Raw genomic sequence first — 19,523 nt, forward strand, 5'->3', positions numbered from 1 at the left:
AATACTTATCAAGCAGAATGTTTTCTCACCATGCTCTCTGTATGTTTTTTCTGTCATCTCCGGTCACGCTCATATGGATATTGTATGCACTTATTTTTACTAGTTTAGTGCTGGAACGATTCCTCGAGTAACTCCAGTAATTTGAATACAAAAAATCTTTGAGGCCAATTTTTGAATAATTTACAGGAAAACACAGATATTTTAAAGCAACGTTATTTTACTTTAGTCTATTTTGCGAGTAAAACTTGTTGTGGACATCTGGCTGTTCTGCATGATTCTCATGGATTTGTCCCCAGCTGCACTGTATGAGGAAATGAACTTCATCTCAAGAGAGTTTATTTCAGACATTTTACTGAGTGAAACTATCAAACCCACACTAAAAAATAAGTGTCTTCAGACGACCTGCCAAACTAAAAGTTTGGTTAACTACAGTAGTTTTATGTGGACAAATACATAACTATTTAAGAGCAAAAATGCTGAATGCATCATGCATAAGCTGAAGTTAGTTGTTTACCTTTGAAATCTTTTTTTCTATTTTATTTATGTTTCTTATTTGTATTACATTGCATTAATATGGCAATGGAATGGACTCCATGGGTTTAGCCTTCACATATGTAAATGTGTGTGTTAATTTTTAAATGTGTCAATTTTTCTAAAAACTAAACAAATTTGGTTATTCATTTTAAAGGCGGGATGTCCAAATCACCAAAACAGACACACCACTACCTCCTATCTTTCGCTTTCGTTAGAGCTAGGCTTGACTAGGGTCCATCCTATGCACCTTACTGCTGATTGGATACAATGATGTTTTGGTACTCGGCCCGACTTTGTCTTAAAAAGCGTAATTTCAAAACCGGACACCTCGCCTTTAAGAGAACTGTCCTATTTTCACGTGTTTATTTATTGCTCTTTGATAAAGAAAAAGTATTTATTATCCGATTACTCAATTAATCAATGGAATAATTTGTAGAATACTCGATTACCAAAATAATCAATAGCTACAACCCTAGTCTATTTGAATAAAATATCTGAAAAAGAAAGTATGCTTTTTCAGCTATATCTTGAAGAAATCAGGACAGAAGTGGTCAAAAGTGGACAAAATAGACGGATTAGAACAGTAGGTGTAAACAAGGCATAAATAGGGCCTTATAGAGACTGCAGGCAGCAGCAGCAGGGGGGCAGAATAGCCACGTGTTGCCGACCCCTGATCTAGACCATAACTCTCTGAATAATGATAAAACTAGAAATTTTAGACAGTGTATGTTTTGGCTTCTAAACAACAAAATAACTGCAAGTCTAGTACGAAACTGAGAACTGAGAATAAATACCATCTACCTCTGTATCACATCACAACAGGACCTAAATATATCCGACCTAATGTAATGGCATTGACCCAGAAGAGATAAAATCAAATCTTTCAGAAGAACAAATCTATAAAAAAGCCATCAAGAGAGAAACAGGCATGTCTCGAAGATTGTCTGATACTTATAGTTAAAGCATGGTTCACAAAAAAACTATACATAGTTTGTCTAAAGATAGCTATGGGGTATTAGAAATGTACAAGATGTGAAAATCTGACATGACCTTTTATTTGTATCTACAGTATAAAGCTTAGACAAGTTGACATTCCAATGCAATGCTATGCATTTCTTTAGAAAACCTACCAATACTGATATACAGGAGACTGTAAAAAAAACAGCACATTGGAACTCTGGTGCGTTTCATAGAAAACTCCGCACCTTTGTTCCCACAGTCTCCCCTTATGTGGAAAAGGTTTAATAATCCCTGACCAAATATTTCCACCGCATCTATTCAACTCAACATATTTTCATAGTTGGTCAAGGTTAATGAAACAGCAAGTCAGTCAATGTATCAAGTCGGAACAAAGCCCAAGAAAGGACTCACGTACTCCAATGCAGCAATCTATTTATAGGACACACTTCTGTTTTGTACAATATGAAATGCTAAAGCAAGACAATACATTTCTACTACATAACAAATGAGTACACCTCTTATCTTTAACCCAATGATCTCACATGACAGTCAAAAAAGTTTGCATGATGCAATGCACATTTACATCCTCAACACGTTCATGAGATGCTTTAGATATTGCAGGTGAAACTCAGAGGGCCTGATGATGTCAGACTGAAACCCGAAATATTTCACAGATGGAGCACTTTTAAACATATTTAGTTTGTAAAAAATATATATTTACAAGTGCATGACTTAATGATACAACATGACTTAATGATGTTGGAATTTGACCACCATAAACCCCAAATCATTTGCATTTCTTTGCAAAAGGGATTTGATACAAACGAAAAAGTTTATGGAAAGTAGCCACAAACCTGGTATGTTCCCATTCACAGACAACATCACAACACACATCTGCACATACACACGCAACTTTACAGTGCCCGAAATACAAACTGGCAATAAAAAGATGTCATATACTACATTTACCTCCAAGGCAACAATTCTATAAGGATTTTCTTACGTTTGTGTAGCTCAACAGGCATAACATGCACCAAACAAAAGCGAAGTGAAATCGTGAATGCTTTGCAAGTAAAATGTAAGGGATAATGTAGAATAAGCCGGCTGTTATCGCAGAAATAAGGCCCGACAGTGTGATCAGCGGAGGGTCTTGTATCACACTGAAGGGGCTTATTTCTCTATTACACAGATACTTTCCACATAAGAGAAAAACTGGATATAAAATGTGAATTTGAAATATTGTATTAGCTCATTTTTACCGAATGCATACCTTCCACGAGTAAAAGCCGCTTATGATTTGATATCATAATATCATATACGCTATTAAAAGTATTTCTAATATTTTTTGTGTAATTTGTGTAAACTGAACCTCTCAAGATGATTCGCAACATCCGGGTTACAGGGTGTTATTAGTTTTGAGCGGTTGTTATTTGAAAATAACAACCCTTCGAATGTCGCGACTGGCCAATCAGAATCAAGCATTCAAATGAGCCGTGCATTAAGTTTGAATAAAACACTCCAAACGAAATAATGTAAATGCAATTGGGATCAATAATCCTATCCGGTTGACTTTTGCTCACTTTCCTGGAAGTTTTCAATTTTATTAAAGCATACAACCACCGTCCTGAAAATAACAAGTCAAAGGCCTGCAATGAGTAGAATAATCTGATGTATCTGAAGTCATAACACACCTGATGAGCTTTTCTCTCATTTAAGCTTTCTGATTGCAAGTTACTGATATGCTTTTGTCATCACTGCTTGTGTTTATTTCTTTATTTTTAAACTGTCTGCACGCAACATTTTTAGAGGTTCACTCGACATTGAGCAAACTGTGAGAAGAAAAATGACTAGAGTAACTTTACTTGACTTTAGACGAAACAGCCGATGCGATAAGTGATAGGAGGCAATTACACAAGACAACTTGAAACAGTTTCGGTGTTTTCTCGAAGGAAAACATTCTTGGAAAGCCACAAATAGTTTTATATACGTTTAAAATTCTCGTTTCTCAAATGGAGGACCTATTTATATCTTGTCTGGACAAGATAAACCTGTGCGACATTGAGGAATATTATAAAATACAAATAGTTGATATAAACGACTTACATGTTCATACACCGCGGCAGAACTCATGTTAACTCTAGTTCCGCGTCACCATCCACCAAACAAACCCAGAAGAATGCGTCCTTAAGTGTGTTCCTTAACAATTCAGTCGTGTTTTATGTAGAAAATCCCAATAAAGGTAATAGATGAAGGTCTCAAACGAAGTTCAACACTCCTCAGAGTTTCATTCAGCGCTCTGATATTAACTTTCTCTCCCTCCCACCTGCGCTCAGAGTGACGCCGTGGGTGTGTTCGACTTCGTGTAGCGCTGCGCAGACCATTCGTTGTGTGACATCGTGTACCGCGAGAGCAATTCTAAAGCGGTGCGTTCTAATGATTGTTCTCGCGGTACGTGATGTCATAGAACGAACGGACTGCGCAGGAGCGCATCAATTTGAGCACACTTTGCATATTTGGTAGGACCGATAAGGAATGACTTCCGGCACACCGGCGTTCAGAACAACAGGTATATCTAGGCCTGTTTGCGATGACGGTGCAATTTCATTTAAAACATGAACTTTCTGTGACTTAATGTTTACTTTATTGGTGAATTAATCGATGTCATGACTGTGGTGGGTGTATACTGTAAGGCCTTTTGTAGATAGCACATCACACTATTAAATCCTGTTAATGCTGAGGTTAGCTTATTTGCGTAAAAACAATTAGCAATTCATCTTAATTCTGACAAGTCATTAGTCTTCTAAATTGCATCGTTGCAGATATAGGTCTACACAAAGATTTAAAACTTGAGAGTGTTTGTATGAATGCATAGCTATTAAGCATTATGCCTACAGGACAAAAGACTCCACCTCGTTAGTGCTATATAGGCTACAGACACGACAGTCATACATTTTGTGTAAATGCGCATATAGTAAACGGGTTTCTTTACTGTCCTCTATCGGCGAAAATGTGCAACTGCGTCTTCTTTGTGTGGTGATTTCAAACTTATTTATTCTAGTGAGGAAAGAATAAGTAAGCGCAAAGAGACAGATAAAACTAATCAATTGTACCTTTATCTACTATATAATTACATTTATTGACAGTTGTGTATTGTAATTTTTTTTACAGTATTTTGTTTTGTTAGCTATCTTATTGTGTGTGACCTTTGTGCTCTTGTATTCAAGAAAACTCTCGTTTATTAATTCATCAACCACAGTGTACAGGTTCTCTTCTTCACAGACTTCTCCCACTCGTGTTTCTTTTAATGTCCAGCAGGGGACGCTGTTCTTCAGTAAATAGGCACGCACCTTAGCGCATTCCGAGCGCGGCGCGTGCGGAGGAGGGCTTGGTTTGACTGAACGGATCCGCAGCCGCGCGCACACTCAGATCTGCGCACACAGGGGATATCACAGCCCAGCGCCGAGCAGACCTGCTCCTATCCCGCAGCAAATCAGTTCGTGCCCGTTGCTTTTCTTTTCGGAAATACTAGAGTAATTTAAAATAGACATTCAAAGAATCAAAGAAAGTAAAGAAGACGGAAGAATGGGGCAGAAAACGCCATTTATATTGATGATTTTATTGTCTTACTGCGTCTGGAGAGATGAGGTGAGATCTGAATACACATCGTTTAATGCTTGAGATCGTGTTGTACCGATTTTGTTGGGTTATTTCAGTTGGAGATTTTGGCATTTATTAATTTATTTTAAACATAAATTTATTTTTTATACATAAATGATTGTATAGGCCTAAGTGTATCATTTTTATGATGCAGTGAAATTGAAAACAGTAATCATATAAGTGACATGCCGTCCTGGGGACTGGTGTGGTTTTTGCAACCATTTGTCTTTTCTCTGCGTGTGTGTGTGTGTGTGTGTGTGTGTGTGTGTGAGAGAGAGAGAGAGAGAGAGCATGGCCTTATAAATGGAAAGATAAATTAACCAAACATACTTATTTGTATGGGTGGGGCATGGATTTTCATTACACAATCTTTTATAAAAATAGATTGACCAGTGTTTGATTAAGTATATTTTATTTATCTTAAGAAAAACACTCTAAATGGAAAGGTCTAATATACTGTGAGGGGGGAAATTGTCCCAGTTAGATGTGATAGAAACACAGATTTAGTGTTTCAATTACTGGTTTGTTGCTGCACTTTTTTAGTTGACGTAAAACGTGAGATTTTACTGGTTTTGAAAAGCAGACGTAAAGTGATGCGTGCAGAATGCTACAGCAGACGTAGTCTTGACGCTTGAATGATGTCTGAGGATTTTGATTCAGTGCTGTTGGATATGCTGCAGCCTCTGAGGCCTGCAGTGAAGACTGCAGCCTGCTGCACCTCAAGGCCAAATACAGATGAATGAGATCGTTTAAGACTTTTTTCATATTATGAAGCATGCTAGAATTGACAAAGGCTAGACGGTATTTTGGGAAAAGTGGCATAAACAGGACAGATTTATCACATACGGAGCATATGTAATGTGATGTTCGATTTTTGCACGCATGCAGATGTTGGAAAACAGCTGCGCAGGCAGAGGATTGTGTCCGAAGGATCTAAATGTTGTTAATCCCTTCATTCCCTTGTGAGTCTCGTTAACAAAGAAGAGTACAAAACAGAGAACCCATATCTGTCAATCCACGACTGCATCCGAAGGGATTTTACTGTCACAGTTTTGAGGAGAAAAAAGGTTTTAGCCTGGATGATTCAGATTGAGGTTTTTGAAAAAAAAAGAGCAAGTATATTTCGCTTCCTTGATTTTGTTTGTTTATTCAGTCGTTCTCACCGTATAGTCAATAATCAACAATCAATCAGCACGAATGTGCTAATATTTCCCAACCTTTATTAAGTCGCATTTGATGCAAATTGTCAATCAATTTGTTTGCTTTAATGAAATCTCGACGTGGCCTTTAGCTTCTAAATCTTTACAAACATCTTTACAGACATCCCAAATTGATTACATTATTCTATTTCCGAAGGTTAAACATGTTGAAAACTAGCTGGTTGTGTCATTCAAAAGGGATTTTGTTGAATTCCATTATTGCACAATTGCATGCACAAAGTAATAAAACACAAAATGCGGTGAGCAGCTCTTTAAAGGAACAGTTTACCCATTTGCTTACTCTCAAGTTGACACAAATCTGTTTTAATGCTTGTTACCAAAATTAGGAAGAAATGCTTCTTTCAAACATCTTTCTCTCGATTCATCAGTATCGGGCAACTCCAGGGTGAGAATTTTAATTTTTGTGTGAACTGTCCCTTTAAGGCTCCCATTAATAACAATAACTACCAGTGTGTAATAAACACAACAAATAAGGTGGATTTCTCCACCTATAGAAAACCTATATTTAGGTCATACATAGAAAGCATTCTATGTATCCCATAAGAGACCGAACGGAGTCAGAGAGACCTGGCTGATTTCCACCGTCCCCTCTCCTGCTGTCTGAGTGCGTCAGCAGCATTCACCTCTAGCTTCCGATCCACAGATGCTGGCGTCGGCCCCGAGGGAAATGAACAGCAAAATCGTTATAGGGTGTGTCTAGGAAACCCACCGTCACCCGAATTGTGCAGTGACCCTGTGCGTGAGTACAGCAACGATACAGCAGGTTGATGAAATGAGAGGAGGTGAATGTTTATATAACTGTCTACAGGGATGCCCATGTGTTGTTTATGTTGGGTTTTACTCCTGCCTTTAGCCATGTCTGTACACTTAGAACAAAATATCAGACAGACAGGAAATAGGTTGACGTGCAGACAGCATTGTTGTCATAACTGGCAGAGAAATTTCATTCTGCTTGGGTTTCACAGAATAGATTTGAAATGGGTTTAGAATCAGTGGCAGGAATAAAATACAATATTACATTTCCAGGGCAGCAGTAGTGCTTTATGTCTGTTTACACTCACGACTAGATTACAAATGTACGCCGCCCAACCTGTACAACAGATTTAAGCTGAAGGGATGAATGTCTATAAAGTCACCTTGCTGTGGGAAACAGTGAGCATGATTCCTTTTAGCAATAATCTGGCTGAGGTTCAAATCCCGTCTATTGTCAGACGAAAGTAGGAGCCTGCAAATTGACAGTCAGATTTAAAGAGGATTATTATGTTTCTTTATTTATTAACCACCAGTGCAGATTGCTTAAATTTATTAGCCATAAACCCATCTTTCATCGTTCAATTATTCTTGACTGGTAAGAGCATTACTGGGATTAACTCTGTTCTGGTGCGGAGGCAGTCTTCGCTTGGGTTTTGCAGTCACGAAACACCATGTTGAAGTCCCCGTTTTCCCGTATTTTAAACCACTTCTTAAAATTTCCCTGGAATGTGCGGTTTTAAAAAAAGATTTATTTTCTTCACCGTGTCTTCAGAAGTTCCTCACGTAGTGTTTTTGGGCGCCCGTTCCCCCATGAAAGCAATGCTTGGATTGTTGTGGATGGTTCGTGTGTTGATGGAAGAAAACAGAAATGATTATTTACTGTCTTGAGGTTTCTTTGTCACACTGCACGCTGTGTTCATGCACACACACAAAACAGCTGAACCATGGCTTGTTGTGTAGCTTGTTGGGAGTGCGATATCCCTCGGAGAACATTTTGATATTAGATTTCTGGAAGCGGAGGAAAGACTCACATTATGGAACCCGAGACCAAATGAAGCTGTGCTGCGTTGCCCCCAGGGGAAAATAGCATGAAATGTTTCCAAAAGATTGGAAAATCATGCGCAATTATGCAGAACATCTGGCCTGAGTTTCTCAGGAGCAATATACCTTACACTTCGATGATCGTAGTTTTGCCTCGGTGCTTCCTGGATGGTTCATTTATCACCGGGTGCATTCGTTTTTAATGTTTTATTGGTCTGTTTGTTTTGGATCTGGATATATACTTTAACTGTCAAGACTCCACACGTAGTCAGTTTGCAAGGGATGGGTGGCATGGGCGAATTGTAAAGTTTGGTTCAATTGCCTTGCATGTTATGTTGACTGTGGCCCTGTCAGTACAGAAGAACAGCCGGTCTAGCTGCAGGGCAGGGGATAGGTTGAAACAGATAGGAACATACTACAAGCCCCACCAGATCGCCCCTCTCCCATTTAATTAATTTACAAGCTGGGAGATAATCAGGTTTCACTAATGTTTTCCAATGCGCTTTGCTGCAGGGCATGAAATGCACCATTTTAGTGCATCATTTTTCTTCCTTCCCGCAGTTTTTGTGTTCACTGTCAGCCTGGAAAAGAGACTCATTGCATAAATATGAAAGAAGCCTCATTTACGAGACTTACGGCGCTTAAATCCATTAACTCTCACCAATGCGATTATACCCATTTTAGGAGCATGGCTAATTTGGCAACCAGTGTCACTTTTAAGTTTTGATTACAAAATCCAAGACCGTTTTTAATGCATTTCTGCATTTCAGGATTTTGTGAATGGAAACACTACAGCGAAAGACGGCAGATGCTGTTGCTCATCTTTTTGATGAAATCAGAACCCAGGGCAGGTCTTCCCTCTCTGTCCAGTGTAAACCCTAATTGACACTTTCTTCTGTTTGATGTTTGAAACATTGCAGGACTGAAAATGAATTCCTGCTGAAGGTTTGACTTCCCAGTAGGAGACTTCAGTCAGACAGCCTATGAAGATCCTGTAATAAATTGATAAAGCTGTTCTTCTCTTGTATACTTGAGGGGAATGGAGAAAGAGAGGCAGCAAGAAATAGAGTCTACACGGAAGGATAATGGTACTGCAGACGAGGCTGTGAGAAAGAGAGAGATAGCTTTGGGGGAATCCTAACCCCGCTGGCACTGGTTTGCTCGCCTAATCCTGTTCATCTATGTCAGTGATCCGCGCTCGCATGAGGCCTGAGGGAGCCGTCGGTCAGTGGAGAGATGTCACGAGAGCTGCGGACGGGCTGCAATCTTCTGAGAACATATTAGATAAAACTATGTCAGACCACAAGAACAGATTTCAGTGCTTGAGATAATGAATTACTTTGGCAGACGTTGAAGTATGGCAGCGTTCAGAACTTGAAAATCAAGTTGTATATTTTAATCTTGATTTTACATCAACCGTCGCAGCATTTCTATTGTAAATGTCAGTGATTTGTGCACGGGCAAGTTGAGACCAGTGGTTAGAGATGCGGTTAAATACAAACTGGGCTATGTGAGGAGCGATAACAGATTTATAGCAAACAGAGCAGGCAAATAGCTGCAGGCACGATGAGGTGGATCTTAAAGATCGAAGACAGATTTAGGGCAACCTTGGAGGAATTGCGTGGAATGAGAAAAAATCTAGTGCTTTATGAGAAATGTTGGTTACCACCCAGCGATTGCACATGATATAAATTCCCCGGCATCATAGATTAATTCTGCAGAACACAAAAGAAGATATTTTGAAGAATGTTGGCAACCATTGACCCCCCTTGACTTCCATTGTATGGACTCAACCACATTTCTCAAACTTTCTTTGTTTATGTTGGGCAGAAGAAAGAGATTTTGAATGACATGAGGGTGAACACAAAGACATTTATTTTTGTGTTCTGTCCCTTTAAGGCACACACGAGTTCTGTCTTCACAACAGATTGAAATTACTACAGTACACAGTACAGTACAGTACAGACGTGCTATTCAGATCTCACCTAGAATCTTTCTATCAACAACGGTGGAGTCTTTGCAGTACATTCATGTGACCATTATACACTGAAACCCCAAAATTCAGATTACATTTTTTATTCGTGGTTGAGCATAAAGTGCGACGCCGACACGCTTTCAAAAAAGAAAGATGGCTCCTTGCTGCAGTTCCATCAATTATGTAGGGTCTCAAAAAGGTCCAGACTCTTGCTTGTCGGATCTGCTTGGGTACTTCTGTCACGCTCTCCTTTTCTCCATCATCCCCCCTCCTCTCGTTCATCCCCAGATGGCCCGTCGCAGCTTTTCCCACTTGGTTCCGTTCTCTCAGTTTGTTTTCCTATAAAATATTGATTGTCTGTGCCCACTTCACTTATTTTCTGTCTGTCTCTCCCGCTATTTGTCACAATCCTAGCGTTCTCCTCTCACAGATAGAATGCGATGTTCTTCACCGACTCTCTCCTCGAACCGTTGCACAGTGCCAATATGGAGCATTTAGGCTTGTTCATCATTTCTAAAATGTTTGCTTTTCGCAGCAGCCGTTAATTTTTTTCTCGTGCTGTATGCGTGCAGCGTGATCTTTCATACATTGTGATTTTTTCCAAGAATCTTTCGCCGACGGCATATTTCACACCAGCGGGGAATCTCAAGGACACAGCAAGAAAATGCCATTTGTAAACACTTGCCACTGTGAGACGAGATGAGTTCTGTGGCAATCAAAACCATTCACAAGCACAGATAATTGAATGAATTGTTGAACTGTGGTACTCCATTCAACACAGTTTACAAAGGATTGTTTTCCATTTTAAAAATAGGAACGTATTAAACCTCTAGGTCTGAAAAATAGATGTAGTTCATTGTACAGTCAATTTGTCCTGGCAATTTGACATGATTTACTATGGAACCATCAGTTTAAAATGAGCTTTGTGTCATTTAGAAATTGACTAGTGTTAGTTTTATATGGTATTGTTAAATTTTGTTCTCTGCCAAGTGAGTTGATTAAATAAATGTATGAGGTGTCCAAAAGTGATGTCCAGAGGGCATATTTGTAGAATATTTGCTTCTTAATGAACCCTCGGGTTAGGTTAAACCATCAAAATATGTGGTGTATGGTACCAAATGGGAAAAAAAAACATTAAACCTTTAAAGTATTTATTTGACAAAAATGCAAACTAGAGCATATTTTGACTGTTATTCAAATATATATTTTTTATAAGTTTACAGAAAACATAGCAAAAATTGACAACAGTTTTATAGTGTCTGCTATTAATATTTTGTCCATCCTTCCTTGTGGTAATATTAAATTATCGTTCTCGTGAGCCATGAGCTTTGTAAATGTAATGTGTGTACTTGTTTTGCCAAGCTTTCTTAAATTTTAAAGTTGAGCTTCAAACGTCCACACCAAGCACAGCTTTATAACAGCACATCCTCCAAAAATTTAACTGAAACATACTTTAATTTATTTAAAAAGTGCTCTAGTTTCGCATACAACTGTAATTTCATACTTAACACAAAGTTTTACTCTTTAGTTCTTTTTAAGATGGGATGATCAAAATGAACATAATTATGCTATTTTAGACTCTATGAATAGAAGTATTAAAAAGTATAATTTAAGTGTAATAAATACAAACTAAATGTGTGAAAATATAATGAAAAAAAGATTTTCAATCAGTACCTCATCCAATTAATAATTTATCTTTTAGTAAAGTTTTTTGGAAAAAAAATGTTTTAGTTCAAAACAGTGTTCAATATTATTAGTAGGCATATTTTAATTAAACTTATGGAAGTGTACTAAATGAATAAATAAAGTGTACTTTAATGCTTTTTTGGCCTAGGATTGCAGTTTTAAATGTTCTTTATATGATTTGAATAAAAAACGCTTGACATCACTTTTGGTCACCGCTGTACATTAATAAGGTTTAGAAAAAAAAAAAACTCTTTAATCCACATCTTATGCAACAAACAAGTCTAATGTTTAAAAGGTAAGGTCTATATTTCAATATGTATTATATTATATTACATTATTAGTTCTGATGTTTTGCAAAAATATTATAATACGATTGTGCAATAATTTAAATTATATATTATTTACATTTAGTCATTTAGTAGACTAAATCATCAGCAGCTTAATCGTCATGGATATTTACTTTGTGACGTAATATGGTTTGTAGTAGTCATTTGAGTTTTGATATATCGCCTTCCTTCGATGCAAATACTAAAAGAACTACTTAATCTCTGCTCAAAGCTGCAATTACACTTTTCAATTTAGAGGATCTTTAGAACATGAATTGAAAGACATGGGTAATATGACTCGCTAATGGTCTGTGATGAATATGTATATGAATATTAATGAGTCTGGTTGGACTGCCTTGTTTTTCACATATAAAGACAATTTGGCAGCACATCAGAGAGGATAGCAGAGATATAGAGACGATATTGGAGCAATCTGTGTAATTTAGTAAATCAACTTTGTAAGCGTTAACCAAGCACCTAAAGTTAAACAGGTTTTTGGCAAAAGCATTGTACAGTTCGTACCATTTGAAGATGCAGAGATTTAGTGTAAAATCCATTTAGGAACTTGAGATTGTTTGACGTTATCTGACTGGGCTCGTGAGTACAGAATTATGTCACTAGCTGTTGTGTTGGTGTGATGTCAGTCATGTGTAAATGTGTGTGTCTAATCGTCTTACAGGAGCAATGTCATTCAAACAAACAATGTGAATGGTTCTAATCCGCTGTGCTAAATTAGCTTTTCTTTGGGCAATATGTTTGACCTACTGAATATAAAGCAGCCAGGGAAACGTATTTCTGTTCAATTATGGTAAGGAGACAGAGAGAGAGAGAGAGAGAGAGAGGTTCATTTGGAATCCTACAGGGAACCAGTTGCTACGGTAACAGGGAAGGTAGCCAGCTCCGTTGGGAGATGTTGCCACAGCAACCAGCCTCTGTGGCCAAGTGATGCTGCCTGAAAGAGAGAGCAAGAGGTAAAGAAATGGGGGAAGGAGTGGCAAAAAATATACGCAGAAGTGTTTGATGAAAGCAAGAAAGCTTACAATGGGGGGAGGGATGGGCTAGTAACCAGATCAGATGAAAGCGTTGATATAAAAAGATTAAATGTGTCAGCGCACATGCCATAATGCATGCGTGGGCTTAATGGGCCTCGTGGAAATTTTCCACTTTGAGCAAACAAAGGTGAAGGTGTAGCTCAAGGAAGGGAAAACCCATCATTGGGATCCCATCAGGGATAAAACAGGATCATCCGAGCATCACACTTTGAGAAGTTTTTATAATCTCAACGATCTGTCACCCGCTTTGAGAATCCAGACATCACAGCTACGGCACAGTGGATGGTGGGTCGCCGGTGGATTTGTAAATGAATGCAGAGTATACTGTAGTAGTGTAATATAGTGTATTTTTATTTCACAGCAGTGTGTTAGTCAGCTAAATCCCTCATATTAATAGCTGGGGATTTGAATTCTGCAGAACAACTTTAGAATCTCTTTGGTTTTTTTATCCAGTTTTATATGAAAGAAAATGTGAGATCTTTAGTTTGCTTCTAGACAGTTACTGTAGGTTATAATTGTTTTGAATGGAGTTGTATTGGTTTTAATGAAAACTGTAAGGATTCTACTGGTATGTGATGGATTTTATTAGTGGGATGTTAAATCCTACTGAAATAATGCCCAAAACACGCTACAAAAGGCATTTTGTAATGGTTTTAATGGAAAAAGCTAATGGTTTGTAGTGGTATTTTGTTGTAAACCATTAGAATTTCTATTAGCAGGGTTGAAAAAAAGTTATAGAACTCTGCCCAAAACACAATAGAAAATGTAACGGATTTAATGGTTATTTTGGGAATTGTATCGTTTTAATGGAAACTATAATGGTGCCTACTGGTATGTAAAGGGTTCTATTGGTTGGATGTATTTACCCTGCTTAAAAAACACTATAGAAATCATAAGAGAAATTCTATTGGTTTCCGTTACAATACCATTGTGAACCTATAGCTTTTTCCAGTAAAACCATTTCAAAATGCATTTTTCTAGTGTGTTTTGGGCATTATTCCAGTAGAATTAAACATGCCCCAAATTGATTTCTTCACACACCAGTAGAACCATTATAGTTTCCATTAAAACCAATACACATCGCTTTAAAACCATCAAAACCATTACAACTTTAATGGTTTATATTTTTGTCAGAATGAATAATTCCCAAAACACACTACAAATAGGACTTTTGAAATGGTTCATATTGGTATTTTAATTGAAATTTCCGAGATTTTTTTCAGTAGGATTCTCATTCATTTCTATCATCTCCCCGGTTTCACCGTACAGGTAGTGAATACTAATTGTTAAAAATATTTTGTTTTAGAACCAACATTTATTGGCTTATGCCAAAATCACCTGGCTGTAGTAAACTGCTGAACCTTCTTCCATAATGCTGTAATCCTCCTCTGTGAGCCCATGTGGAAGGTGAAGAGCCAGGTTAGATGTTTGAAAGAATAAAACATTCTCTCGGTGGATGTCTGTCCGTACACAGCCACTGGCCTGAAGCTAAACACAAGCCTAGACCCACTGCAGCCTTGTCAACATCTGATCTATAACACGCACACGTACTTATGCAAAGTCGATCCACGGGGACAGCCTGCAACCTGCCTCATACAAAGAACAGATGTGGAGACGTGTGGAGAACAGAGGGCGAGAGTGTAGGGAAACGACGAGAGGGTAATACAAAAGACTGTGACATGCAAATTTGCTTTAAAAGGAAACAAAAGATCTCAAGGATTAAAGATAAGTTTCATATAAGCTGATGAGACAGAAACATTATAAGCGACCGCTGTTTAAGAAACGGTGAGGACGGGTTGTTGTTGTAGGACTATATTGATTTTACACTCATACTACATAGAAATGGCGTTGGGGAAAAATAGCTTGAATCGTGACAAGCTCCCATGTGGAATGCACGTTGGCTCGGGGCGGAAAAACAGAAATGAGAAAAACGTGTTAGCTTTTGATGAGGTGTGGATATTTGCACCCTCTTTACAGGTGATTCTGTTTAGAAAGTTCGTGAAGCACTTACATCTCTTCCATGTGAATGCAATGTTTATACTGTGACTTTAACCTCTGAAGGTCCCGTGTTTTAAATTTTGCTGCATCTACCAGTGAAGCTGCGAATTACAACCAATGGCTCACTCCACCCCTCCCTTTCGAAACACTACGGCGGCTGACACAGAACTAAGATGTTATCACTTTTTCGCTTCTTTACCGAAGTAGATAACATATTTACGAAACATGCTCTGTAGTTTGCAGTTTGTCTGTTTAGGGCTTCTGTAGAAACAACATGGCGGATTCCATGTAAGGTGACCCGTAGTGTATGTAGATAGAAATAACTCATTATAAGGTAATTAAAACATAACTCTTCACTATGTAAGGTATGAATACACCTCTGAAGATAGTTATATATTTTATTGCATTTCTGTTAATGGAACAAAAAGTACACATTGGACCTTTAAAGTTGGTAAGGGTTGGTTTAGGTGTGGTGAAGCTAATGGACATGGTTTACCAGTGAAACTTACTGGGAAGGTTTGTTGAATGATCTAATCATAATGTTTAACTATGAATTAATGGCAATAAAAACCTTTCATGAACACCCACTGTGTTTACTTATGCTGTTTTGTTTCTCAAAAGAAGGGAAGTTAGTTCAAATAGACAAAAACAAAAGATTTGATAGAATGGTTTTGAAATGAACACATGCACATGTTCATACACATTAGAGAAAGATAAAATGCATGGACAATATCACATTATCTTTGTAAATCCATTTTTTCTTGCTATAACCCAAACACGAAACTGATTCCAAAGCAGGATTAGTGATTTCACACTGGATATAGAGTCACATCTCAGTGGCAAGCTTCCAGATGGCAGATACACTGATTTGCTTTGGCAGAAACGGAACAATTAAAATGTAGAAAAGGGATCAATTGAAACATCCATGTGCAGCTGCTGCCTCTGACCTGACATCAATGTTATATTTATTTAAACAAATGTGTATTTGTTGACTTCCAAGCAAGGGTCGCTGTGCTTGGAAAAGGTTATACAGTATGTGACGTCAAAGTTCTACAAATCCTTTCCAAAGATTGTCTGGGTTGACATGCCATAGATTGGCTTGAAAAACAGAAGACTTACATAAACACTGTGTTCACAGCGGGGTTGATTCTGAGTTTGAATGGCTGGCATATTATCCCAGTCAGCAGGTGTATTTCTCTCTAGTGCAGGTGGCATCAGAACATCATGAATACTGATTATAGTCCTTTTATCTTTAATATTATGTGCAAGCATTGCTGCTGTTATTGTTGCTCTTTTGATAAGTGTTTGTGTTATGTGCGTTATAATTGTGTAAATTGTGCAGATCATTTAGAATAGGTTTGCTCTTTTTCTCTCTAAAACAGATGGAAAAAGCCCCACAGAATTATATCGAAGGAGGACCCCTTGTCACATCTACACAAAATTTGATGATGTTAGACGTGGGCAATTGAGCAGTGATTTAGCAACACCTTAGCAACCATGCAGAACCACTTGTATCATTTTAGCAACCACATACCGACCCTTTGGCGTTCACCCAGCATTGCGTCGGTGGGTTTTGCATGGCCGAGTGCCAGTCCCAAATGTAAATGTTTAGTTTTTTATTAGTACATTAGTGGAAGGAGTAGAATAAATAAAAAAATGTAGAATTCAAACAGCAGCTCTATGTCTTCAGAGGTATATAAAGAACTTACAAAATAAAGCGTTATGATTTAGAGTGAGCTACTTTTACTGTATCTATACACCGCCGGTCCCCTTTACATGGAATTCGCCATGTTGTTTCTACATTCCCTTTTCATAAATAGGTTATTTCCTTCGGCAAAGAATCGAAAACATGTCGACATCTTTGTCCCGTCTCACCACTGTAGTTCATTGAAAGGAAGGGGGAGGGGTGACGTGAGCCATTGGTTGCAATTCGCAACCTTACCAAAAGATGCCACAAAATTTCTAATTTCATGGACCTTTTTTTTTTAAAAGCTTTAAAAAATATCCTCTGAAATGCACAGCTACATCCTCTGATTGACATCTGTGGTGTTGATTAAAGTCTTTAGTGTGAACGTGAATGTGTTATATTCATAAGCTAGTAGTTGTTTGTCTTCAGTATCATTGACGTGCTGCTTGCAACCCCTTGTGGAAATGTAAACGTCAGAGACAAAGCAAAGAACAGCAGGAGTTTTTCTGCCCACTTCATGTGGCGAAGTCCGGTGACTCATTGCTCTGAATTACAGGCGAGTGGGAGAGAACAAAATGTTTACGGATCTGTTTATGACTGTGTGAGACAATCAAACACAACTTCCAAATGGTAACTAACCAACGTATTTAACCACTGTACTTACAATAGTGATATGTGCTAAGTGGCAACTGCCTAGCAACCACCCAAAGTCCTTTCGTAACCCCTTAGCAACAAGCACAGCTCGCATTGTCCACAGAAAAGTTCATGTTGTAACTGCAGTTAGACATTTCTGTGAAGTAGAAACTCATGAAGGGTTTTGTGCTTTTTGAGTCGCAAGTTACAGTTGTCGTCCAAGTAAAGCTTAACTTGAGTTTTTTTTTTTAGAGCCACTTGGACGTCGTTTGTTCATCAAAAAGACTCTAAAACAGACGACGTGTCTCATCAAGAGCGCTTGACTGTGAACCGTGCCTCTATCTGAGTAGAAGTAATTGAATTTAGAAAATGAAAAAGCCTCTTTGTCTGTCAAAAAAAGATTGCTGATGCTGTGGATGATGTTCTTGCAATTAAGCTATAAAAAGAAGCAGCCCACTTTCGAGGGGAATGGACAAAAGCTTTAATGCCTGTTAGCAACTGAAAGATGGGTGACAACTGAGAAAAAAAATCGAGTTTGACAGGGGAGGAATAGTGAGTCATACATCACCGAGTTTGATTTATCAAGTCGTGAATATGCGGCAGTGGAGCAGCTGAATGCACAAAACGTGTTCCTTCTGTTCCTGTAGATTGTTTGTATATTATAACCGGGGTCTGTTTTTCAAGGTCCGCCGTGTGGTTTGACTGTGACTCAGCTCTCACTGCTGGTACCCATCTGGACCAACGTAGGTGTTGAAGTATCTCAGTCCGGTAGGACTATTCTCGTGGTTTAGCTCACAGGCTACGTGGGAGATCTCTGGCTACACACCGTGGGTTTTTCTTCACATGGTTTGTTGTGAATCTCTCGCGGAGGACAGGACTTCAGTCACGACTTCGTGGCCCACAAACACGCAGTAATTCAGTGCATAATCTGGACAGTATGACTCATTTATATTCGTCATTTATTCGTCATTTTACATTTTGGTCAGAAGTTTTACTTTTCAAATAACCACAATTATACAACGTGTGTTAAACGGATTGATCACTCGAAAATCAACATTTTTTCATTACATGAAGAAACATATCATCATTTAAAGAATCACTTTACCGCAAAATGGACTCACCCTCTTGACATTTCAAACCTGTAGGACTTTCTTCTGCAGAACAGAAAACAAGATATTTTGAAGAATGTTGGTATACAAACATAAGCGGTATCCATTGACTTCCATTGGTTTTGCTACAAATATCATCCGCAACAGAAATCGAACATAGTTGTACAATGAATAAAAATGAAAAAACATTGTTACTTTATTACTTTATTTCAACCATGATAACCACAAATGAATGTTTTTTGCAATAATCATTGTATAACCGTGGTATTTCTAGTAAATACATATTCATAATGTACAATTGGTTATCAGTTAAAACTGTTAATTTTAAAACAGGTTGTTGCGAGACCATTGTCAATAATTACTACAGATAAAGCTAAAACTATGTTTAATATTGTTAATTTTTATAAAGGGTTACATTTATTATTATTAGAAAATTTTCCTCGCAGCTTTCAAATCTCATTTGTGAAGATGCCGGGGTCAGGCCTGTGATGTAAACAATGTAAGAACCATCATGTTTATGCAAACTATTGCTTTAAAACTGGATATCTTGATGAATTCTTAATGAATGATTAAATGAGAGTGCACCCTTACACGCCCAGAAGCATAAAGGTTCATCATCTCTAGTGTGCTTACCCCGTCCCAGAAGAGCCCGTGCAGGGGTCACCCATCATCCGCCATCTGTTCTCCATCCTGGCAGCTGGAGCTTCAGCTCAGCTAATCTGGACTGATGAGACCGTGAGTGATGAGTGTCCGTGCAGACCCTGCCGCCCTATAACCCACTGTTTGTCAAGGGCAAAACAAACAGGCCTGAAAACAATCGAATTTGCAATGAGAAAAAGAAGTTTACCTTGACATAAAAGTGGTCAGTGAATATGATGTTGTGTCTTAGATG

At 38.1% G+C, this 19,523-nt stretch overlaps 2 protein-coding genes across 5 annotated transcripts in view; one reads left to right on the plus strand and one right to left on the minus strand.

Moving 5' to 3' along the window:
* The window catches only part of st14 (ST14 transmembrane serine protease matriptase), a 29,461-nt gene extending 25,649 nt beyond the window's left edge, over nt 1-3,812 (minus strand). Inside the window, exon 1 of the mRNA XM_056757428.1 lies at nt 3,598-3,812. Within this exon, the coding sequence (XP_056613406.1) occupies nt 3,598-3,624 (27 nt within the window). The 5' untranslated portion in view covers nt 3,625-3,812. The remainder of the gene's footprint in view (nt 1-3,597) is intronic.
* A 1,094-nt stretch (nt 3,813-4,906) lies between these two features.
* The window catches only part of aplp1 (amyloid beta (A4) precursor-like protein 1), a 40,347-nt gene continuing 25,730 nt past the window's right edge, over nt 4,907-19,523 (plus strand). For all 4 annotated transcript variants that reach the window (XM_056756578.1, XM_056756581.1, XM_056756579.1 and 1 more), the window contains exon 1: nt 4,907-5,139. In XM_056756578.1, the coding sequence (XP_056612556.1) occupies nt 5,077-5,139 (63 nt within the window). In that variant the 5' untranslated portion in view covers nt 4,907-5,076. The remainder of the gene's footprint in view (nt 5,140-19,523) is intronic.

The sequence above is a fragment of the Triplophysa dalaica genome, chromosome 9 (genome assembly GCF_015846415.1).
Source record: "Triplophysa dalaica isolate WHDGS20190420 chromosome 9, ASM1584641v1, whole genome shotgun sequence".
NCBI classification, from domain to species: Eukaryota; Metazoa; Chordata; class Actinopteri; order Cypriniformes; family Nemacheilidae; genus Triplophysa; species Triplophysa dalaica.